This window comes from Felis catus, chromosome D3 (assembly GCF_018350175.1).
Source record: "Felis catus isolate Fca126 chromosome D3, F.catus_Fca126_mat1.0, whole genome shotgun sequence".
In the NCBI taxonomy this organism is placed as follows: Eukaryota; Metazoa; Chordata; class Mammalia; order Carnivora; family Felidae; genus Felis; species Felis catus.
The window spans coordinates 37,851,472-37,877,314 of NC_058379.1; the positions used below are offsets into that span (position 1 = coordinate 37,851,472).

A 25,843-nucleotide genomic window follows, 5' to 3' on the forward strand; every position below is an offset into this window, starting at 1 on the left:
GGATCAACAATTCTATACCAACAAACTGGATAACCCAGAAGAAATGGATAATTTTTTAGATACATACAATCTACCAAGACTAAATCATGAATAAATAGAAACTCTGAATAGATCTGTAACTTCTGTGGAAGTTGAATCAGTAATAAAAAACTTCCAAGATAGAAAAGCTGAGGACCAGATGGCTTCATTGGTGAATTCTACCAAACATTTGAATAAGAATTAATGGGGCACCTGGGTAGCTCAGTAGGTTGAGCATCCAACTTTGGCTCAGGTCAGGATCTTGAGGTCCATGAGTTTGAGCCCCCCATGGGGCTCTGTGCTGACAGCTCAGAGCCTGTAGCCTGCTTCCAATTCTGTGTCTCTCTTTCTCTGCCTCCCCCCCCCCCTCAAAAATAAACATTAAAAGAAAATAATTGATGCCATTTCTTCTCCAACTCTTATAAAAAATTGAAAAGAGAATACTTTTAAATTCGTTTTATGAGGCTGGCATTACCCCAATACCAAAGCTAGACAAAGATACCACAAGAAAGGAAAACTGTAGGCCAGCATCCTGGACGAATATAGATGGAGAAAATCTTCAACAAAATATAGGCAATCAGGATCAAACAACACATTAAAAGGAGCATATACCATGACCAAATGGGATTTATCTTTGGGATAAAAGGATGGCTCAACATACAAAATCAATTAATGTGATTACTACATTAATGAAATAAATCACATAATCATTTTATTAGATGCAGAAAAAGCATTTGGTAGAATTCAAAAACTCTTCCATGACAAAAACTTTCAGTAAACTAGGGATAGAAAGAAAGTACCTCAGCATAGTAAAGGTCATATATGAAAAGCTCACAGCTGGCATTATATTTCCTCTGATAATCAAGTTTTCACATATACCTTTCTTTTTGGAGGCTCTCTCATCTTTTTGGTTGGTCTGTTTGCATATCTCTGCACAAGTATCATACTGCCTTAGTAACTATATCCATTTATCAATTGATGGGCTTTGAGTTGTGTCCACTTTTTGGCTGTTATGAATAATGCTGCTATGAACATTTGTGCACAAGTTTTTGTACGGATGTGTGTTTTCTTTCCTCTTGGGTGCATGTCTAGGAGTGGAATTGCTGGTACATGCTGTTTAACATTTTGAGGAGCTACCAAACTATTTTCCATCCTACCAAACTGTTTTCCAAAATGACTGCACCATTTTACATCCTACGAGCAATATGAGACGTCTCTGATTTTCCCATATCCTTCTTACTGTCTGACTTTTTGATTATAGCTATGTTATAGTGGGTGTGAAATGGTCCTTGTGTTTTTTATTTCTGTTTCCCTAATGATTAATGATGTTGAATATCCTCTTTTCACGTCCTTATTGTCTGTTTGTACATCTTTTTTTTTTTTTTTTTTTTTTTTTAGAGAAATGTTTGCTTAAATCCTTTGCCTGTTTGGGGGAGGGGTTCTTATTAATAGTAAAACTTCTTTTTATATTCTGAATACAGGTCTTTAAGATACATTATTTGCATTTATCTCCCCACCCCCACCCCATTCTGTGTGCTGTCCTTTCACTTTCTTGATGGTATCATTTGTAGCCCAAAAGGTTTTACTTTTGATTTAGTCCACTTTACCTGTTTTTCTTTTGTCACTTGTACTTTTTGGTGTCATACCTAAGGAACCATTTCCTAACCCAAGGGCATGTATTTTCTTTCCTGTATTTCCTTCCTGTATTTTCTTTCAAGAGTTTTGTAGTTTTAGTTCTTACATTTAAGTCTGTGACCCACTTTGAATTAATATCTGTATTATGGTGTGAGGGAGGGATCCAGCTTCATTCTTTTGCATGTGAATGTCTACCTGTCCCAACACCATTTGTTGAAAAGACTATTTTTTTTCCCTAGCAAATTGTCTTGACACCTTTGTTGAAAATTATGTAGACATAGATGTATGGGTTTATTTCTAGAATATCAGTCTATTTAATTGGTCTGTATGTCTGTCTCTATGCCGGTGCCACACTGTCTTGATTATTGCAACTTGTACGAAGTTTTGAAACCAGGAAGTACGAGTTCTCCAACTTGCTACTTCTTTTTCATGATTGTTTTGGCTGTTCTGTGTGGGTTTGTGTGTGTGTGTGTGTGTGTGTGTGTGTGTGTGTGTGTGTGTGTTTTGTTTTGGTTTTTTTGCATTTACATTTGAATTTTAGGCTCCCACCTGGGATTTTGATAGAGATTGCATTGAATCTATAGATTAATTTGGATAATATTGCTATCTTAAAATTAGTAAATCTTCGAATATATGAACAAGGAATATCTTTCCATTTATTTTTTTTCATTTATTTCTTTTTATGGTGTTTTGTAGTTTTCAGTCTGTAAGTCTTGCACTTCTTTATTATATTTATACTTATTTTATTGATCTTATTGTGAATGCAGTTATTTTAATTTATTCTTGGTTTATTAATTTCATTTGTATATAAATGCAAATAATTTGTATATGAACTGGTTTCATAATTTGTATATGATATGTATTAAGCCTAATAGTTTTTTAGTTGATTGCTTAGGATTTTTTTTTTTTTTACATACTAGACCATGTCATTGTAAACAGAGACAGTTTTCATTCTTCCTTTCCTATTGGGTGCTTTTTTTTTTTCTTTTTCTTGCCTAGTTGCCCTGACTGGAATCTCTAGCACATTGTTAAATAGAAATGGTGAGATATTTTTGTCTTGTTTGTGATCTTGGAAGGAAAGCTTTCAGTCTTTCACCACTGAGTGTTATGTCAGGTGTAGGTGTTGATAAAGTCTTTATCAGCTTTAGGAAATTCCTCATATTCCTATCTTGATGAGTGCATTTTTTTAAAACATGAGTCTAACTTTTGTCAAAAGCTTTTTCTGTGTTTATTGATATGACTGTGGTTTTTGTCCTTCATTCTCTTAATGTGGTATAATACTGATTTATATCAGTACTGATTTTACAAAAATCAAAAGGATTATAAGAGAATACAGTTGACCCTTGATTTTCTAATATTAAATTAACCTTCCATTACTGGTCATGTTGCGTAATTCTTTTATATGTTGCTGGATTCAGTTTGCTAGTATTCTGTTGAAGACTATTGAATCTGTGTCCATAGGGATATTGGTCTATAGGTTTATTTTCTTGTGTTATCATTGTCTGGTTTTGAAATCGGGGCAGTACTGGTTTGTCTCACAGGATGAGTTGGAAGTAATGCTTCATCTCTTCTTTTTGGAGAAGAGTTTGTAAAGGATTGGTATTATTCTTCAAATATTCAATGTAGATCATCTGGGCATGGGCTTTTCTTTTGGAAAGTCTTAAAATTGCTACTTTTATCTCTTTACTTATAGATGTACTCCGCTTTCTATTTCTTCTTGAGTCGTTTTCAGTAATTTATGTATTTTTAGAAATTTCATGTTAAGTTGTCTAATTTGCACACAATTTTTGTGGAACAGTTGACCCTTGAACAACATAGGTTTGGAATGCGTGGGTCTACTGTACAATAATTTTCTTGATAAATACAGTATGGTACTCTTAATGTATTTTCTATTCCTTATGATTTTCTTAACAGCATTTTTTCTTTAGCTGTGAGAATACAGTATATAATACATGTAACATACAAACTGTGTATTAATCAACTGTTTATGTTATCAGTAAGGCTTTGGTCAACAGTAGGCTATTAGTAGTTAAGTTTTTAAGGAGTCAAAAGTTATGAATAGATTTTTGATTGCACAGGGTGTCAGTGTCCCTAACCCCTATTTTGTTCAAGGGTCAATTATATTCCCTTGTAATCCTTTTGATTTTTGTAAAATCAGTACTGATATAACCTCTTTCATTCTGGTTTTAGTAATTTGAATCTTCTCTTTTTTCTTGGTCTGGCTTAAAGTATGTCATGTTTGGTTATCTTGTTGACTATACTTTAAATTGCCAAGGTTTTAAGCTTTTTTCATATCCATCTTTTAGTTTTACGTACTTGTGTTACTGTTCATCATTTCTTGTTCATTTCTTAAGCCTGTTTTTACTTCATGTATCATTTTGAGTATCCTAAACTGATTTATTTAAAAATATTTATCAATATTTTCCATAATTTAAATTTTATCAGGATGAATTCTTCCCTCCAGTGGCTGATTTTATGGTCTTTCTTAGTATTTGATTTCTTTTTGTGTTTTTGAATTTTGATTTTCAGATGCACTTTGAGTGGGAGGATTTTTTTTTTCTCATTCTATACATACCTACTTTCTCCTGGATTTTTAGTGTTTGCGGTTGCCTGTGCCTGGCTCCCTGCAGCCCACTTCCTGGTCAGGAGTTAGCATTTGTTCTTCCTGCCTTCTTAGACTCAAAGTTATAGCCCATCCTTCCGGGCATTTGTCTCGGAAGTTCCATTTGGCTCCCATTCACCAATGGTGGAGCCTCCTTCCACCTCTTGGCTTCTGAGGATAAACCTGGCTGTAGCACCCATCTTTTATTGACCACTGGCTTCCTAACTTCCTCTGCCTTTCTCTTGCTCTGAAGCCCGATAGCTTTAAGACTTGCCACTCTGTTTCTGATTTGTGGTATGTTGACAGAGAGGGTTATTTGGTGTATATTTTAATGGCTTTGTTCTTAGTTTAGAGCAAAGGAGCATTTCCTCATCTGTAAAGTATGAGTGATAATGGTACATATGTCCTTGGGTTGTCATAAGTATTAATTGAAAGTCTGTATGTAGAAGGGTTGTGGCCATGCCAAGAATATATGAGTACACAGGTAATGTTAACTGCTAATACAATTAAGAGAGGGCAAAAATTCACACAGAAATTGTAAAAATGCACTTAGTTGTAGTTATTTATTAATTTATTCAAACACCAACTACTATGTATTATTATTGACACCGAGTATCAATGGTTACATTTTAGCCTGGTAATGTCTTTGAAATAGTGGCAAATCAATACAATAATCAGATATTTGAATTCGATATTTTGGTGCTAAATTCACTTTAAATTCTATGCAGCATCGTAGAAGCAGGTGAAATGTTCTTCCACAGTGCGTTTTCTAATCATTGTTAAACATACTCTCTCTCCTGTGAACATCATATGAATTAACCATTTATGACTCTTATTTTTTGTTATTTTGTGTATATTTTTTATCCATACAGTGACCATATGATTTACTGTCTAAACTGAAACATTTTTGGGAGTGGAAGGTGGTAGTGCTAATAATTATACCAGGATGGCATGAGACAGAACTATCCTGGGTTATGGGACAATAGGGCTACTTTCATTATCTCCTTTCTGAAATGTCTTAGGAATCATCCTTATATTCTGCAAAGTATCTATGACTGTCTTGATGATAACAGGTGATCAATAAGTATTTTGTGTAAGAATTACCAAATAGCAAGTGGATATAAGCAGGCAGTACATTATTTTTGTTATTTATAGACTTAAAATTTGAAGTATTAAAATTGTTTACATTTTTTCTAAGTAATAATCTTAATTTGTCTGCTTAATTAGGAGGTCAGTAACACAAGTGTTAGGCAGTATGCAAGATGAAAATTCCACAACCGAGAAGGAAAATCAAACTGATTCAGAGGATTAATTTGAAAATCAGTGCACTATTTCCAGAATTTCTATCGAAATACAAATCATTTACATTATTGTCTGTCCTGCTTTAAAATACTATTTAGAAGTGTCTTTAATTAAAATCACTTAAAATCTTTTCTATTATAGCTAGTGCTTGGGTATAGTTACAGAGCCAAAGTACCCTGGGGCGCAGTGCCACCTAGTCATTTTTCACCTTCATTTCCCCTGGATGATATTTCTTTAATGTGTTTTAGAATATGACGCTATTCTTCCTTGGCTCTAATTTTTTTTTTTTATTTCTTCAAAACTCGGGAAGGAGCCACGTGACTGATGTGACATTTGGGGCTTTCTGGGAGTAGGCCATGTATTAGGACAATCAGAATAATCCATGTATTTTGATACAGTGTCAAGGATGTCAGGTTAAGTTTATATCAAAAGAAGTGTTCTATTTTATTGGTAGAATATATCTTGTGGTTTGACATTTGAAGGGGTTATATAAAACCTTCCTGTCGCCCTTTCTGTGTCATGCTATCTTCTATCTGTCCATCTCCCTATCTGCATATCATCCGTCTCCTTTGTGTTGCATTTGATGAAGAATTATATTTAATTCCTTTTTTGTCTGGCAGCAAAATCTTATATGGGCTGTTGGGTATATTTTGTATTTTTGTTTCATTATCTAAAGGAAATCCAATTGTTACTAAATTGTATTTTGAAACTTTTCAGTGGAAAAAAATTCATCTTTTTTCTCCAATACATAATATGAATTCAGGCTTTCTTGTTTTTTTTTTTTTTTTTAACAAACCAGAGTTATTGATAATTACTAGGGATTAGCAAAACAGATCACTTTGATGGCGGGAGAAAAGCCTTAGTGGCCAGATGATTTCAGTTTGACAAGCCATGGGGTGTTATTAGTCATGAAATGCAAGCTAGCCTTGGCAGTGCTTATGTCTTGTGCAATAATACTTTGCTAAAGGCATCAAGTCTAAGCTGTTCATTTGCATAGATGTTCAGAGTATTACTGGGAGCTAGGCATGATAAATTTTATTTATATCCTACAAAATGAATGTGATATTATTGAATTTATTATGTAAGTGCCTATCTTAAGGACATAAATATCAAATGGCTAGAAGGAAATGGATATGAGCAAAATTTTTTTTTTTAATATATGAAAGAAAAAGAGAAAGGAGTTGTTAAGTTAGAGAACTACACTTATCTAGGCATATAGCACGATAAAAGGGGTGGTGTAGGGATCAAGAACTAATAACACTAACTTAAGGTGTTTGAGTCTTCTCTATAATTCAGAGATGCACTTAATGCAGTTAAGGGCCCCAAACCCATCCTGAAAGTCCATTGTGATCCAGGTACTATCTAGACAATAGAAAAATAAGGATCAGTAATTTAGAATCTTTGTCATAAGGAAGCTTAGAGCCACATAAGGGGAGACATATCTATAAATAAAAAAATATATAGTATAAGGTGTTGAAGAATGGGACAAAGATAAGAACAAGACAATGGATTTTAAGTAAGACACACCTGGTACACTGGGAGCAGGAGGTAGGCAAGGAAGACTTTTCTCAAGAATATGAAGTCTCTTTGAGTTGAGTAATAAAGAATGATTAAGAATTAGAGATTGAAAAAGGAGAGGCAGATAGTAGGGAAGGTGTTCTGAGGTTGAGAGACCAGTAAAAGTATGGGGCTGAGAAGCAGTGTTCCAAACAACTTGGCTGGGGCTTAAGATTGGAGGTAGTCAGAGTTAATAGGAGTAGGAGAAATGAATTCAAGAAATGTTGAGTAGGTTAAAAATGAGCAGAACCTGGTGATGGAGTGTGAGGTGTGATGTAAAGGATGTAAATGATCCTAGGTCTCTGGCTCAGGCAAAGTCAGGGCCACCATTAGCCCAAAAGGAGTCTTTGAATCAGAAAAAGATGCATTTTCTGACCGGCCAGTGTTAGGGAATGGCAGGGGGAATGGCATGTGTGCAGAACCCAGAGTACATTTCAGCTTTCACTTGCCATTGGCTTGGTACTCTTATGCAGTGTCTAGTTTGAAGAACTGTGAGGGGCAGAGGTGGGCAAATGGGTGATTAATCATGTCATTACTGCAAATAGGAAGAGAGAGCAGAACTAGGAGGCAGTGAGAGGGGAAATGATGAACTCAGTTGTGAATATGTTCAGTTGATAGTATCTGGGGTCATTGTTCAGGGGCACATATCAAGGAAGAAGTTGGATGTATGATTCTAAAACACTGGGGACTATAGATGATTTAGGTCTGCTAAACTTTTTTTTCCCTAAAGTTTATTTATTTTGAGAGTGACAGAGAGAGCATGAGCTGGGGAGGGGCAGAGAGAGAAGGAGACAGAGAGAATCCCAAGCAGGCTTCATGCTCATTGCAAAGCCCAACGTGGGGCTTCATAACCTGAGCCGAAATCAAGAGCCGGATGGATGCTTAACTAACTGAGCCAGGTGCCCCTAAACTTTTTAAAAATTATATGTCAGTTGTAGTTAAAATTTTTCAAAGAGAATTATAGCTCCAGTGGTACTCATCTAAAACTATGGGTAAGTTCTCCAAAATGGTTAACCTGCTTATCAAACACATTCCAAATAATTTTTCAAAGAGTGTCTACAGTTATTTATGTATTCATTTTGTTTTTTTAATTTTTATTTTTGTTGAAGTATGTTTGACATACAATATTTTATTAGTTTCAGGAATACAACATAGAGATTTGACAAATATATACATTATGAAATGGTCACCACAGTAAGTATAGTTATCATCTATCACCATGCAACATTATTATTAATATTATTGACTGTATTTTCCATACTGCACTTTTCATCCCCACGATGTTTTTATTTTATAACTGGAAGTTTTTACCTCTTAACCCCCTTCATCTATTTCACCCATCCTTCTATCTCTCTCCCTTCTGGAAACTGCCAGTTTTTTCTCTATCTCTATGAATTTATTTGTTCATTTGTTTTATTTTTTAAATTCACATATAAGTGAATCATATACTACTTGTCTTCTTCTATCTGATTTTTTTCCCCTTAGCATAGTAACCTCTATGTCCATCCATATTGTCATGAGTGTCAAGAATTCATTCTTTTTTTATGGCTGAGTATTATTCTATTGTGTATACACACACACACACACACACACACACACACATTTATATATATTTATTTAACATCTTCTTTATCCATTCATCTATTGGTTGCTTCTATACCTTGGCTTTTTTTTTTTAAATAATGCTTCAGTAAACACAGGGGTGCATGTATCCTTTTGAATTATTGTTTTGTTTTTGTTTATGTTTTTCTTTTTCTTTTTCTTTTTTTGGTGAATACCCAGAGATGGAATTACTGAGTTGTATGGTATTTCTATTTTTAATTTTTTGAAGAATTTCCATACTGTTTTCCATAGTGGCTATACCAGTTTACATTCCCACCAGCAGTGCACAAGGATTGTCTTTTCTGTGTATCCTTGCCAACACTTTATTGACTTTTTGATACTATTTTGACAGGTGTGAAATGATATCTTATTGTGGTTTTGATTTGCATTTTTCTGATGACTAGTGATGTTCAGAATCTTTTCATGTGTCTGTTGACCATCTGGATGTCTCCTTTGGGAAAATGTCTGTTCAAGACCTCTCCCTGTTTTTAATTGGATTATTTGTTTTTTTGGTGTTGAGTTGTATGTGTTCTTTACATATTTTAGATTTTAACCCTTTATTAGATATATCATTTGAAAATATCTTCTCCCATTCAGTGAGTAGCCTTTTTGTTTTGTTGATGGTTTCCTTTGCTGTGCAAGAGTTTGATGTAGTGCTATTTTTTTATTTTTCCTTTTGTTGCCCTTTCATGGGGATACAGATTCGCAAAAATATTGCTAAGGCTGATGTCGAAGAGATTACTGCCTACATTTCCTTTTAGGAATTTTATGGTTTCAGGTCTTACATTTAGGTCTCTAATCTATTTTAAGTTGATTTTTGTGTATGGTGAATGAAAGTGGTCCATTTTCATTCGTTTACATGTACACGAATGTACATTCCCCAGTACAATTTATTGAAGAGACTGTTTTTTCATCATTGTATTATATTCTTGCCTTCTTTGTGACACATTTCTTTACTATGTAAGTTTGGGATATTCTGCTCTGTGGATCTATGCATCTATTTTTGTGTTGGTTTCATACTGTTTTGATTACTAAAGCTTTGTAATGTAGTTTGAAATCTGGGATTGTGATACTTCCAGCTTTGTTCTTCTTTCTCAAAATTGCTTTAAGTATTCAGGGTCTTTTGTAGTTTTATTTAAAAATTTTAATGTTTATTTATTTTGAGAGAGACAGTGTGAGGAGGGGTGTGGCAGGGAGAGAGGGAGACACAGAATCCAAAACAGGATCCGGGCTCTGAGCTGTCAGCACAGAGCCCGATGCGGGGCTCAAACTCATCAACTGTGAGATCATGACCTGAGCCTAAGTTGGATGTTCAACCTACTGAACCGCTCAGGTGCCCCAGGGTCTTTTGTAGTTTAAAATAAATTTAAGATTGTTTGTCCTAATACTGTGAAAAATACTATTGGCATTTTGATAGGGATTGAATTGAATCTGTAGATTACTTTTAATAGTATGGACATTTTAACAATCTTAATTTTTTCAGTCCACAAACATGGTATATATTTCCACTTACTTGTTTCATCTTCTTTTTTTTTTTCATCAATGTCTTATGTTTTTCAGAGTTCAGGTCTTTCAACTCCTTGGTTAGATGTTTTACTAGGTATTTTATTATTTTTGATGCAGTTGTAAATGGGATTGTTTCTATAATTTCTTTCTGTTACTTTGCTCATAGTGTATAGAAATATTTGGGTATTAATTTTGTATCCTGTGACTTTACAGAATTCATTTATTAATTCTAACAGTTTTTTGGTGGAGTCTTTAGGGTATTCTGTACAGTTGTCCCTTGAACAATGTGGGGGTTAGGGGCACCAATCCCAGTGTAGTTGAAAATTTGCATGTAACTTTTGACCCCCCCCCAAAAACTTAACTGTTAGGTGCCTACTATTGACCAGAAGACTTACTGATAACATAGTCAATTAATCCATATTTTATATATTACATATATTATATCCTGTGCTTTTATAATAAAGTAAGCCAGAGAAAAGAAAATGTTATTAAGAAAATCATAAAGAAGAAAAATACATTTACAGGACTGTACTTTGTTTATTGCAAAAAATCTGCATATAAGTGAACATGTGCAGTTCAAACCCATGTTGTTTGAGGGCCAACTATATATAGTATCATGCCATCTGCAAATAATGAAAGTTTTACTTCTTCCTTATCAATTTGGGTGCCTCTTATTATTATTTTTTGTCTTATTGCTGCAGCTAGGCCTTCTAGTACTATGTTGAACAAAAGTGGTGAGAGTGGACATCCTTGTCTTTTTCCTAGTCTTAGAGAAAAATCTTTCAGCTTTTAATTATTGAGTAATCTGGTTTTGTCATATGTGGCTTTTATTATGTTGAAGTATGTTCTTTCTAAACCAAATTTGTTTGGCATTTTTATCATAAATGGATGTTGAATTTTGTCAGATGCTTGTCTGCATCTTTGAGATGGTCATATAATTTTTATTCTTCATTTTGTTAATGTGGTGTGTCATGGTGATTGATTTTCAGATATTGAACCATCCTTGCATCCCTGGAATAAATCTCACTTATTTCTGGTGAATGATCCTTTTAATGTATGGTTGAATTAAGTTTGCTAATATTTTTTTGAAGAATTTTTGCATCTGTGTTTATCAGGGATATTGGCCTGTAATTTTCTTTTTTGTAGTGCCTTTGTCTGGTCTTTGTATCAGGGTAATTCTGTCCTCATAGCATGAATTTGGAAGAATTCCTTCCTTTTATATTTTTTGGGGATAATTTTGAGAGGGATAGTTATTAGCTCTACTTTCCATGTTTAGTAGACTTTACCTGTGAATCCTCAGGTCCTGGACTTTTGTTTGCTGAGAGTTTTTTACTACTGATTTAATTTTGTTACTAATCCACTACTGTAATTGTTAGTGTACTGAAGAGTGGTCATAATAAATTGGTTTGGTAAAGTTTTTTTTATTTTCTCTGTTGCAGATTGCTGTGCTATGCCTTGTATGACAAAAGTCCTCTCACCAAGAATACTTTTGCCTTGACACCTGTGGACGGTCAGACTGTGTGAGTACAGCCTATCTGAATAGGCAGATTGCAGTGAATCCAAATTGGTTAAATCAGCTAAGCAAACAAAACAAAAAAACAAAAACAAAACAAAACAAAGCAAAAATTATGTAATAGGTAAGACCAAAGAAAAGTATCTATTTTCTTTGTGATATAAATTCTAGATGAGGCGGAAAACTCATCTCTTTTCCCGTTAACTTATTATTATAGTAGTGTCTATAAAAGCAACAGTGAAATTTTTATGTCACCTCAGTTTCAGGGTATTTATGGAAACAAATTAGAAGAAGTTTAATGAGAAAATTTTGGGGGGATTGTTTTTGTTATTCTAAAGGGGCAAAACTCCTAAATTTTTTATGTGGCACTATTTTGCAGAAAAACACTTGCTAAGGAGTGCTAAAGTGGCAATGAAACAGCCCAACAGAAAGAGGAAGCTTAGTATGGATTCCAAAGAGCATTTGAATCAGGATGGATGCTTGGTAAGATGTCAGTTCCTGGGCCCTTCCTTCTAGTTTGTGCTCACTGTGGAAATTCAGTGTGATTGTATAGTTTGTGTAACCACAGCAGAGGTGTTTTCTCAATGGCTAGGAGCTGGTTGCTTCTGGTTGAGGTTTATATATAGAGCTATTGAATACAAATGTCATTAAGTCTGATACATTTTAAAGGGTAAACTTCATTTTGAAGGTAAAAGGAGACCTTTTCTTTTTTTTAATCTTAAAAACATTTTAATGCATATTCTTTGAACACATTTATATGTACATATATATTTTAAACATAGCATAGCGCATACATGTAAATCAGCTGTTGTACTATGTATATCTCACACAACAGGGGAATCAATACAATTCTACCTACTGATATTCTGTGACTGGCCAGTGTTGTCCAAGACTTTATGCTGGTATTTACAAACATGGTGCATTGCTATAATAACATCATTACTTCTGTGAAAAATACAAGATTTATCTTCTTGATAAATGTTTTCATACTTAAGATTTTATCAAATAACATTTCCTTTAATGTTTTTATTTTATTTTTGAGAGAAAGAGTCAGAGCACAAGTGGGGAAAGGACCAAGAGAGAGGGAGACACAGAATATGAAGCAGGCTTCAGGCTCTGAGCTGTTGGCACAGAGCCTAATGTGGGGCTTGAACTCATGGACGGAGAGATCATGACATGAGCTGAAGTTGGATGCTTAACTGACTGAGTGACCCAGATGCCCCTCAAATAAAATTTCTAAAATAATCTCCTTTTATCTTAATACCCCATCAAATATAGCACACATAGTTTATGTCTTCTTAGAAAGAGGTATTTCTCCAACTGAAGATAATTATTTGATGAATAGTTTGAAAAAAAATAATCTAAAATATAAAGAAGAAAAAAAATATTTCCCCCCCCTTACAAAATCAGTTATCTAATGGTCATTTAAGGAGGAGCTTAAATTTGATGTGGAGACATAGACTAAAAGGTTAAGAGTAGTTATTACTAGATGATTAGAGGTGCCTTTTATATTGTCTTTTCTATTTACTTAGTTTACCAGAAGCATGTGTTACTTTTTGAACTAGAGATAAAGCTATACCTATGTATGTACAGGGAAATTCCAGAAAGAAAATCCATCAAGTATCAGTCCTGGCATGTCTTAGGTTTTAGAGACTTCTGTTTTATAAAGATGAAGGTAATTGATCATTATCAAGTGAGGGATAGAGATGGTGAACTGGAGGGCATTGTGTTTGTTGGGGTTTTGCAGAGAAACAGAACCAATGGGAGTAGCTGACAGTCCTGTCACACACTCTCTGTTCACAATCTTTGTCCCTACTTGATAATGATGAATTATATGTATATGTATATGTATATGTATATGTATATGTATATGTGTATGTGTATGTATATGTGTGTACATGTATATAGAAAGATTTATTTAAAAGAAATTTTAAAGAAATTGATTCATACAATTGTGGGGGCTGACAGGTCTGAAATCTATAGGGCAGGTTTGTAGACTGCAGACCCACAAAAGAATTGATGTTGCAGACTTGAATCTGGAGGCATTCTGCAGGCAAAGTTCCCTCTTCTTCGGAGAGGTCAGTCTTTTATCTTGTAAGACCTTCAACTGATTGGATGAGGCCCACACACATTATGGAGATTAATCTGCTTTACTCAGAGTTTATTATTTGAATGGTTTTTTTTTTGTTTGTTTTTTATTGTTAAGTTAACTAACATACAATGTAGTCTTGGCTTTAGGAGTAGATTCCTATGATCCATCACTTACACACAGCACCCAGTGCTCATCCCAACAAGTGCCCTATACCCATTTTCACCACCACTCCACCCCCTCCACCCTCATCAAACCTCAGTTTGTTCTCTGTATTTAAGAGTCTCTTATGGTTTGCCTCCTACTCTGTATCTTATTTTTCCTTCCCTTCCTCTATTGTCATCTTTTAAGACTCTCAAATTTCACATATGAGTGAAATCATATGATATCTGTCTTTCTCTGACTTATTTCGCTTGTCATAATACCCTTCAGTTCCATCCATGTTTCTGAAAATGGCAAGATTTCATTCTTTTCATTGCTGGGTAGTATTCCATTTTGTATGCACGTATGTATGTATGTATGTATGTATGTATGTATGTGTGTGTGTATACATCTTCTTTATCCATCCATCATGGTGGACATTTGGGCACTTTCCATAATTTGGCTATTGTTGATAGTGCTGCTGTAAGCATTGGGGTGTATGTGCCCCTTCGAATCAGCACTCCTGTATCCTTTGGACAAATTCCTAGTACTGAAATTGCTGGGTCATAGGGTCATTCTATTTTTAATTTTTTGAGGAATCGTCACACTGTTTTCTAGAGTGGCTGCATCAGTTTGCATTCCCACGAACACTGCAAGAAGTTTCCCCTTTCTCCACATCCTCACCAACATTTGTTGTTTCCCGACTTGTTAAGGTTAGCCGCTCTGACTGGTGTGAGGTGGTGTCTCAGTGTGGTTTTGATTTGTATTTCCTTGATGATGAGCGATGTTGAACATCTTTTCATGTGTCTGTTTGTCATCTGGATGTCTTCTTTGGAAAAGTGTCGGGGCACCTGGGTGGCTCAGTCAGTTAAGCGTCTGACTTTGGCTCAGGTCATGATCTTGCAGTTTGTAAGTTCGAGCCCTGCTTCAGGCTCCATGCTGACAACTCAGAGCCTGGAGCCTGCTTCGAATTCTGTCTTCCTCTCTCTCTGCTCCTCCCCTACTCATGATCTGTCTCTCTCTCAAAAAGAAACATTAAAAAAAAAGAGAGAGAAAAACTGTCTATTCATTCCTTCTGCCCACTGGATTTTTTTTTTTTTTCGGGTGTTGAGTTTGGTAAATTCTTTTTTTTTTTTTTAATTTTTTTTTAACGTTTATTTTTGAGACAGAGAGAGACAAAGCATGAACGGGGGAGGGTCAGAGAGAGGGAGACACAGAATCTGAAACAGGCTCCAGGCTCTGAGCTGTCAGCACAGAGCCCGACGCGGGGCTCGAACTCAGGGACCGCAAGATCATGACCTGAGCCGAAGTCAGCCGCTTAACTGGCTGAGCCACCCAGGCACCCCTGAGTTTGGTAAATTCTTTATAGAGTTTTGATACTAACCCTTTACCTGATATGGCATTTGCAAACATCTTCTCTTATTCTGTCAGTTGCCTTTTAGTTTTGTTGATTGTTTCCTTTGCTGTGCAGAAGCTTTTTATCTTGATGAGGTCCCAATAGTTCATTTTTGCTTTTATTTTTCTTGCCTTCAGAGACATGTCAAATAAGAAGTTGATGCGGCCAAGGTCAAAGAGGTTGCTGCCTGTTTTCTCCTGTAGGATTTTGATGGTATCCTGTCTCACATTTAGGTCTTTCATCCATTTCAAATTTATTTTTGTGTAAGGTATAAGAAAGTGGTCCAGTTTCATTTTTCTGCATGTTGCTGTCCAGTTTCCCAGCACCATTTGCTAAAGAGATTGTGTTTTTTCCATTGGATACTCTTTCTTGCTTTGGCAAAGATTAGTTGGCTATATATTTGTGGGTCCATTTCTGGGTTCTCTGTTCTATTCCATTGGTCTGTGTGTCTGTTTTTGTGCCAGTACCATACTGTCTTGATGATTACATGTTTGTAATTCAGGATAAAGTCCAGGATTGTGATGCCTCCAACTTTGTTTTTCTTTTTCAACATTGCTTTGTCTATTTGGGGTCTTCTGTGGTTCCATACAAATTTTAGGATTGTTTCTTCTAGCTCTGTGAAGAATGCTGGTGCTATTTCGATTGGGATTGCATTGAATATGTAGATTGCTTTGAGTAGTATTGATATTTTAACAATATTTGTTCTTCTAATCCATGAGCATGGAATGTGTTTCCATTATTTTGTGTCTTCTTCAGTTTCTTTCATAAGCATTCTATAGTTTTTAGTGTACAGATCTTTTATCTCTTTGTTTGGGTTTATTCCTAGGTATTTATTTTATAGTTCTTGATGCAATTGTAGATGGAATTGATTCCTTGATATTTCTTTCTGTTGCTTCATTATTAGTGTATAGAAATGCAACTGATTTCTGTTCATTGATTTTATATCCTGCAACTTTGCTGAATTCATATATCATTTGTAGCAGTATTTTGGTGGAGTCTTTGGGTTTTCCATGTAGAGTATCAGGTCATCTGTGGAAAGTGAAAGTTTGACTTTTTTGCCAATTTGGATGCCTTTTATTTCTTTTTGTTGTCTGATTGCTGAGGCTAGGGCTTCCAACACTATGTTAAACAACAGTGGTGAGAGTGGACATCCCCGTTGTGTTCCTAATCTCAGGGGAAAGCTCTCAGTTTTTCCCCATTGAGGATGATATTAGCTGTAGGCTTTTCATATATGGCTTTAATGTGTTTAAGTATATTCCTTCTTTCAGGGCTTTCTTGAGGATTTTTATTAAGGAAGGATGCTATATTTTGTCAAATGCTTTTTCTGTGTCTATTGACAGGGTCATATGGTTCTTATCCTTTCTTCTTAATGTGATGTATCACATTGATTGATTTGCAAATATTGAACCAGCCCTGCAGCCCAGGAATGGATCTCACTTGATCACGGTGAATAATTCTTTTAATATACTGTTAAATTCGGTTTGCTAGTATCTTGTTGAGAGTTTTTGCATGCATGTTCATCAGGGATATTGGCCTGTAATTCTCCTTTGTATTGGGTCTCTGTCTGGTTTGGAAGTCAAGGTAGTGCTGGCTTCATAGAATGAGTCTGGAAGATTTCCATCAATTTCTGTTTTTTGGAACAGATTGAGAAAAATAAGTATTAACCCTGCTTTAAATGTCTGGTAGAATTCCCCTGGGAAGCCATCTGACCCAGGACTTTTTTTTTAAACTTTTTTTTTTTTTTCAACGTTTATTTATTTTTGGGACAGAGAGAGACAGAGCATGAACGGGGGAGGGGCAGAGAGAGAGGGAGACACAGAATCGGAAACAGGCTCCAGGCTCTGAGCCATCAGCCCAGAGCACGACGCGGGGCTCGAACTCACGGACCGCGAGATCGTGACCTGGCTGAAGTCGGACGCTCAACTGACTGCGCCACCCAGGCGCCCCAGACCCAGGACTTTTGTTGGGAGATTTTTAAAAAAAATTTTCTTTAACATTTGATTTTGTAAAAATATTTATTTATTTTTGAAAGAGAGAGACAGAGCGTGAGTGGGGGCAGGGCAGAGAGAGAGAGGGAGACACAGAACTCATAGAAGGCTCCATGCTCTGCACTGTCAGCACAGAGCCCTTTGTGGGGTTTGAACCCATATACTGTGAGATCATGACCTAAGCCAAAGTTGGATGCTTAACAGACTGAACCACTTAGGTGCCCCTGTTGGAAGATTTGTGATAACTGATTCAGTTTCTTCATTTGCTATGGGTCTGTTCAAAGTTTCTATTTCCTCCCTTTTGAGTTTTGGTAGTATGTGGGTGTTTCCATTATTCCAGATTGTCCAATTTGGTGGCATATGCTTTTTCATAGTATTCTCTAATAATTGTTTGTATTTATGTGGTGTTGGTTGTGATCTCTCCTCTTTCATTCATGATTTTATCTATTTGGGTCCTCTGTCTTTTCTTTTTGGGAAGTCTGGCCAGACTTGTTTTTTCTTTCAAAAGACCAGCTCTTAGATTCATTGATCTTTTATACTAGTTTTGTTTGTATTCTATATTGTTTATTTCTGCTCTAATATTTATTATTTCTCATCATCTGCTGGCTTTGGGCTTTCTTTGATGCTGCCTTTGTAGTTACTTTAGGTGTGAAGTTAGGTTATGTATTTGGGACCTTTCTTACTTCTTGAGATAGGCCTGAATTACAATGTATTTTCCTCTTAGGACTGCCTTTGCTGCATCCCAAAGGGTTTGGACTGTCATGTCTTCATTTTTCAGTTGCTTCCATATATTTTTAAAATTTCTTCTTTAATTTCCTAAGTTTACTCATTCATTCTTTTGTAGAATGTTCTTTAACCTCCATCTATTTGTGTGCTTTCCAAATTTTTTCTTGTGGTTAGTTCAAGTTTTGCAATATCAAAATATACATGGTATGATTTCAATCCTTTTGTATTTCTGGGGGCTCTTTTGTGACCCAGTATATGATCTATTTTGGAGAATGTTCCATGTGCACTTGGGAAGAATGTGTATTCTGCTGCTTTTGGATGAAAAGTTTTGAATATATCTGTTATGTCCATCTGGTCCAATGTGTCATTCAGAGCTGTTGTTTCCTTATTAGTTTTCTGACTAGATGATCTGTCCATTGCTTTAAGTGGAGTATTCAAGTCTCGTATAATCACAGTATTATCTATACATTTGTGTTTGGGATTAATTGATTTACATATTTGGGTTCTTCACATTGGGGGCATAAACATTTACAATTGTTATCTCTTATTGATGTATAGACCCCTTAATTATGATGACCTTATTCATCTCTTGTTTCAGTGTTTGTTTTAAAATCTAGTTTGTCTAATATAAGTATGGCTGCTTCAGCTCTCTTTTGACATCCAGTAGCATGATAGATCTCCATCCTTACACTTTTAATCTGCAGATGTCCTCAGGTCTAAAATGAGTCTCTTGTAGGCAACATATAGATGGATCTTATTTTTTTATCAATTCTGATACCCTGTGTTTTTTGATTGGTGCATTTAGTCTATTTACATTCGGAGTAATTATTGAAAGATATGGATTTAGTGGCATTGTGTTATCTGTAGGTTTTGTGCTTGTGGTGATGTCTCTGGTCCTTTGTAGTCTTTGCTGCTTTCCACTCACAGAATCCCCTTTAGGGTTCCCTGCATGGCTGGTCTATTTGTCATGAATTCCTTTAGTTTTGTTTGTCTGGGAAAGCCTTTATCTCTCCTGTTCTTAGTGACAGCTTTGCTGGATAAAGGATTCTTGGCTGCATATGTTTCCTGTTTCAGAACATTAAATATTTCCTGCAACTCCCTTCTGGCCTGTGGACACATCTGCTACAACCCTTATGTCTACCCTTGTAGGTGCAGGCCTGTTTGTCCCTAACTGCTTTCAGAATTCTCTTTTTATCTTTGTATTTTTACCAGTTTCACTATCATGTCATGGTGTTGACCTATTTTTGTTGTTTTTGAAGGGAGTTCTCTGTGCCTCTTGGACTTGGATATCTGTTTCCTTCCCCAAATTAGGGAAGTTTTTAGCTATAATTTGTTCAAATAAACCTTCTGCCCCTTTCTCTCAGTCTTTCTAACTTGGAACTCCTATGATATGGCTATTATTTCATTTCATTGAATCACTTAGGTCTCTAATTCTCCCCTCGTGATCTAGTAATTTCCTTTCCTTCTTTTTCTCATCTTCATCATTTCCATAATTTTATCTTCTACTTCACCTATTTGCTCCTCTGCTTCTTCCATCCTGGTTGTCACTGCTGCTAGTTTTTTTGCATCTCATTTACAACATTTCGTAATTCTTTGTGACTATTTCTTAGGTCTTTAATCTCTATAGCAGTAGATTCTCTGCTGTCTCCTATACTTTTTTTTTCAAGCCCAGCTATTAGTCTTATGACTGTTATTCTAAATTGTTGTTCAGATATATTGTTTGGATCTGTTTTGAGCAATTCTCTGGCTGTCATTTCTTCCTGGAATTTTCATTGAGGAGAATTCCTCCATTTCATCATTTTGGTTAGGGTTCTGTCTTTTACGTGTTTTAATAGCTTGTTATGTGTCCTGAACCTGTGATACCACCATATTAAAAAGGGGTCATACATTGTCTAGGGCCTGACACTTCATAAAGTGTTTTTGGAGTGTTTTGCATGTACTCTGTTGTTGCATATTTGGCTGCTCTATCCCACTGCTTGTAGTGGTGGATTGTTTGGACCTTCTTCCCAGTATGCTTTGATTTGTTCTTTGAAGTAAGCCTGGAAAAAAGGAAAGGGCAGGCGACCTAACTCCATACAAAGAGAAAAATTAAGGGGCAAAAAAGACCAGGCAGACAGTCAAAGAAATATTGAACAAAAATACCTGATTAAACAAACAAACAACATAACAGAGAAAGAAAGAAAGAAAAAAAGGGATATAGATATAGATATAGATATAGATAGGATAAGAATTAGCCAAAAATAAAATCAGAAACTATGAGCCTGATTCCAAAGGGTTTAGAAGGGAAAAGAGAAGGAAAGCAAAGAGAGAAAAAAAAATACCAGACTAACATACAAAACTGCAGGACAGTTGTCTGTTTGTTTCTGGGACTGGTAGCTGTGCTGGTCTGGAGGAGAGGCCATCTGGTTCACTCAGTGTTTGTCCTGCTCCAGTAGATAAGCAGTAACCAGACACAGAGTGGCAGGGTTTGGTGTAAGCGGGTCCACCTCCACTGGGGGCCGCTGTCCTGTTCCCTGAAGCCCCGCCATGTGGGTGATTGGGAGAAAAATGGTGACACCCGAATCTTTTCTCCCCAGACCAGACCAGGTGTCTCAAATCACTCTGTTCAGGCAACATTCACAGAGTAGGGGTGGGCAGTTGGCTTGTCCTGCTCCATAGTGTTCCGTGCCTCCCAGACCCTGGGCTGGGATTCAAAACTACATGTGTGAAAGGATCCCTCCTCCACCTGGGCCTGGTTCTGGGGTAGTGCCACTCCTCCCTGCTGACAAAGGGCCTCTGGCTGGTGCCTGCAGGGTCTTTTGTCCTTGGGGTGGGTGGCAATAAACCCTGTTTGTACAGTACTCCAGGGAGGGGACCGTTCTCTCCCAGTGTCCCGGGGCTGGCTCCCACCCCTCAGGTGCATGCACACCATATGGGGTTTGGTCTGGAGAAAGTCACACAACCCTGAAAACTCTGGTCTTCAGCTCCTAAGGCTGTTTGCAAAGTAGAAACTGATATTTTCTGTATTTCTCATTCTCCAGTCCATGGTCCATAGAGGTTTCTCTCTTGTCGTAACACAATACCACACTTCGACAGCCTCTCTTTCTCTCCCTTTTGTCCCTCCACTTAAGGGGTTCCCTCCCCTCTGTGCCTATGCTATTTTATCTCCCCCAATTCACAGACATGCACTTCTGTCCCACCAAGCTGTCTCCGTCCACCTGTGGAGATTTTTCTGTCACTCTGAAGACTGTATTCCTGAGTATTTCAAGTGTTATGACCTCAATACAGCAGTATTTGAGGGACAAGGGAAATCCCAGTCTCCCTACTTCTTCACCATCTTAACTTCCTCTATTTGAATGTTTATCACATCTAAAAAATACCTCACAGTGACATCTTGACAGCCAGAGGGTTTAATAATGCATCTTGCTTCTTAATATGCATCCTGTGCTCTTTCCCTATGACAACTGTTTGTATTCCTACAAATTTCAAGGGGAAAGAAGTGACCAGGCAACCTCCATAATGACTGTTTTGGGGATAGTGGGCTATTAGAACATTCTCATTAGTGACCATTTCATGGGCTTTCATCATGTATTGGTTTTGGGGTCTTAATGTGTGTTGTTATGCATTTTCACAGTGCAGTTGGTGAAGTGACATGGTGTCACACAATCTTTGTCAAATAGGTACAGTTTATTGAACTCTGGGAATTAAATAAGACATATCAAGTGATGATCTTGTTCATGGTTGGTTTTAAGATGATAAGTGTAGGTCTGTGTCTAGTTACAGAACTGTTTCCTTTGGTCAGACTCACTGGGAGGTGGGGTGGTTACCGTGGGACCAAGGACCATCCCCCCAGAAGTCCACATTGGTTGCATTTCATAGATCAGTTCCATGAGAGTTGAGTGTGAGGGTTGCTTGGATCAGACTTAGGAAGGCCTGAACCTGTCTCAAGTTATGTGAGGGTGCCATTTTTCTCAGCATTTCTGGTGTTTTATGTCATGCCCTCTGAAGAGACAAGGTATTTGATGTGCTCTCAGTTGTTCTTGGATAGTGGTTCTTCAGCTCTGGTCTCCAGAACAACAGCATCAGCATCAACAAACCTGAGGGTTTGTTAGAAATGAAAATTCTTGGTCTTTACTCCAGACCTACTGGATCAGATACCCTGAAGTGAGGCTGAGCAGTCTGTATTTTACAGGGCCTCCTGGTGATTGTGGTACACATTCATGATTGAGAACCGTTGTCCTAAGGAAATAGCTAGGCCTATCCTACCTGTACCAATAGTCCTATAGTTAATCAGTATTGGCTGCTGAATATTTCTTTTATTTTTTAGTTTAGTATTTGAGACCACCTCTCCTATCCAAACATATTTGCTACCTTTTCTCAGTATCATTTCCTTTTAAGCTGCTAAAATTATTACTGTCCTTTCTCAGAACTTCTGTTATCTTGCCCTACAACATGAATATTCAACCTTCTGTCTTTTCTGTATTGGCACAAATTCCAGTTTTCTCTTAAGGCCTATCTTGATGCCAGTGATTTTACCATTATTTCCATTCCATATGGGGATTTTCCCATTTTTGAACCCCAGAAGTGCTCAACACTTACATAGGTGCTGTTTGAGTGTGGCACCTTACATGCCTGGATTTCCAAAAATATCTGTTAAATGATGTTCCTAGTGTTTAATGGCTACCTCAGTCAAATGGACTTCTTTGATCAATAGTAGATAATGACATTTCAAAGGACTGTATTACCGATTTGAGTTTTGAAGTGTTTGGAACATATAATTATTTTAAAGAGTGTTCATGGGGTACCTGGGTAGCTCAGTTGGTTGAGCGTTTGGCTCTTGATTTTGGCTCAGGTCATAATCTCATGGTTCATGGGTTCAAGTCCCATGTCAGGCTCTTATGCTAGAGGGATTCTCTGTCACCCTCCCTCTCTGCCCCTCCCCCACTCATTCTCTATCACTCTCTCTCAAAATAAATAAATAAAAACATTAAAAAAGAGAATATTTACACAGGACAATAGAAAAGACATGAATTTAGGATGAATTCCACATTATACTGACAGCTAGGGGCTCAGTTCCAATTACAATGTCCAGTGTAATTAGTTAAATTTAATAGTTTAATACAGTAAGCTGATTTACATATGCGGCTGCATTCACTATGTAGAGGAAGGGGTTCAGTTATGTTTGAGTTAAACTACTTAAATTATGTTTGGAATTTGCTTGAAATATCAATAATATTCTTTACTTTCTCTGTTACCTTTATGAGTTTACAAGTCAAATTTCCAGTTAATTAAGCAAAATAGCATTGATAGATTAAACACATTAAAGATAAAACTCATGAACAGTTGGGTACTTTCTAAACATCTGCTTTTGAGGTAGTAATTTCATATCTTCAGTGTCTTATAATTTCCAGAGGCTGATAATAATATCTGTCAATGAGTCTTCGTATACTAGTATTTATTTTATGTATTTGTAGAATTTTAAAAGCATTTATTTACATTTTTCTATGAATAGGCACATAGTTAAAAAAATAATATAAATAGTATGAAAATAAGAAGTAAATTCTGTATCATACCCACTCATACACATGCTAACTCCCAAATCTTTTTTTAAAGGTACGATCACTGTTTACATTTTCTTGTGAATCTATATAGGAATCAAAGCAAAAAAAAAAAAGGAACCTACAAAACCCAAACCCTTTATACATACATACATACATACATACATACATAATACAGGCATGAATGCATACATGTACCCAAATGTGCTCATACTTTATTTCTTGTTCTGCATCTTGCTTTTTCTTGCAGTTAAACACATATGTCTTAGAGATGCAGATATTTCCATTGTTTTCAGTGGTGCTTAATATTCCATACTGTGAATGTACCATAATTTATTGAAGCAGTACTCTACTCCAAACATGTAGATGATTTTTAGTTTTTGTTGTTATAATTCTGTATTAAAACCAAAGGTTTGCATTCATATATTTTGATATACTTTTGCAGTTGATTCAAAGATCAAATCTTACTAGTAGACGTGTCATACTAAATGCTATGTGCATGTAAAATCTTGATAAGCCTTTTATGTCATCTTCCAGAGCAGTCACCCCAGTGTATACTCTGTCTAACAGCATCTGCAAGAGTGCTTCTTTCACTTAGGTTTTATTGCATGTCTTATGCCTTTGTTTACTGAAATCCGTCACGTGAATGAGCTTTGTTTACCATGCCCCATAGTGCTGCCGCAGATTTGGAGAGAGGAGTTTCCCTGTCCCTGTTAGATTCCCTAACATGTCATGCTTTTCCATATATCTAACACAAAGACAAGTGCCCTTTTCAGTGCTATTTGTTAGTCTTTTCCACTCAACCACCATTAGAATTGACTGGCAAAGTGTAGGCACACAATAATTGGGGAAACTAAGCATTTTTTTTTCATAGATGTTTGGTGTGCATTTGGTGTGCATGAAACCCCAAACCATATATAAGCTGTAAAATTTCAAATTTCCTACATAAAAATGCAAGTTTACCAAATAAAAAAGGAAATTTTGAGTATATCAGAATAAAATAATTGTGTATATAAAATACTGAATAAATACTGGTTCCCATTCTTTCTTTTCTTCTGAACCTTTTAAAATCTATGAATCTATATCTGATTATTGAAGTAGGAAGTTTGAGAAATAGAAATATGAGACATTATTTGTTCTCTAAAGGATCTGAATAAATCTGAAAAATAAGTTTATTATTAGAGAGAAAAGAACTTATAGGGGGTAATGTGAGACAACTAACTGCTTATACACATTAGTGTTTGTAGGTACATTCAACCTTCAGGGCCAGGTAGAATCATTAGGGGCTCATGTATAGACTTTGAAGGGTGAGGAGTACCTAAGATGTCCATATTTAATGCTTTATTTAATTTATTTAACAAATAAAATTTAATGCATATTTAATGCTATTGTGACAAATGGTTCTTACGTCCAACCTGGTAAAAAAAAAATCCAATTTGGTAAGATGCAATATGCGAGAGTATAACTTATTTGTGTTTTAACATCTGGGTGCTATCTAGGCAACTAACCTTGAGAGATAAGGAAGTTGAAAGGTCAGAGGAGGGATTGTCTGGGCCAAGAAAGCAGCATGAGTAAAGGTATGGGGTTGGAAGCAAATATGACATATGTGATAAATGACAAGATTATAATTACTTGTCTCATTGAGCAGATGTTGCTGTTGGCAGTTTTGCAGAATGAGTGTTGGGCTGGGGGTCAGAATATTTGGATTTCAGTTTTTGGCTCTGATGATAATTATTAGCTCTATGACCAAGGATAAGTCCTTCACCAGACTGAGCCTCAGCTTTTTTATTTATAGAACCAGAGTCTTAGATTAAAAGATCTTAAGGTTCTTTCCATTTCAGTGAGTCTAAGATTTGGCACATAATGAAATAGCAAGATGACTAGGATGGACGTGAGTGGTTAAGCTTAGAGAGTCTTGAAGATAGAGCAGAGGAAGTTGTACTTGATATTGTATCTGCTGAACTTGATATACGTATTGGCAGGAGGGAGCTGTGGTTGGCTTTTACTTGGGCATAATGTAATGAAATTATTTTGTAATATCCTTAATTAGTGAGAAAATGTTTAGGGTAAGGTTACATTCGTTTCTTAATCTTCAGTAGTACTTAATTTTTTATCATTTTGTTGCCCTACACATGACTGATATACTAGTTTGCATCAGCCAATAGAATTCATTTATATATGGGGGAACTAGGGGCTCCTGGGTGGCTCAGTCACTTAAGCATCTGACTCTT

At 36.2% G+C, this 25,843-nt stretch overlaps 1 protein-coding gene across 12 annotated transcripts in view; it reads left to right on the forward strand.

Moving 5' to 3' along the window:
• L3MBTL4 (L3MBTL histone methyl-lysine binding protein 4) overlaps positions 1 to 25,843 on the forward strand; it is a 443,788-nt gene that overhangs the window by 70,410 nt on the left and 347,535 nt on the right. For 9 of the 12 annotated variants that reach the window (XM_045041370.1, XM_045041373.1, XM_023241774.2 and 6 more), the window contains exons 2-3: positions 11,662 to 11,742; positions 12,115 to 12,218. In XM_045041370.1, the coding sequence (XP_044897305.1) occupies positions 12,147 to 12,218 (72 nt within the window). In that variant the 5' untranslated portion in view covers positions 11,662 to 11,742; positions 12,115 to 12,146. Of the gene's footprint in view, positions 1 to 11,661; positions 11,743 to 12,114; positions 12,219 to 25,843 lie in introns of those variants that run through there. The other 3 variants (XM_045041371.1, XM_045041375.1, XM_045041374.1) reach the window with 3 other exon arrangements.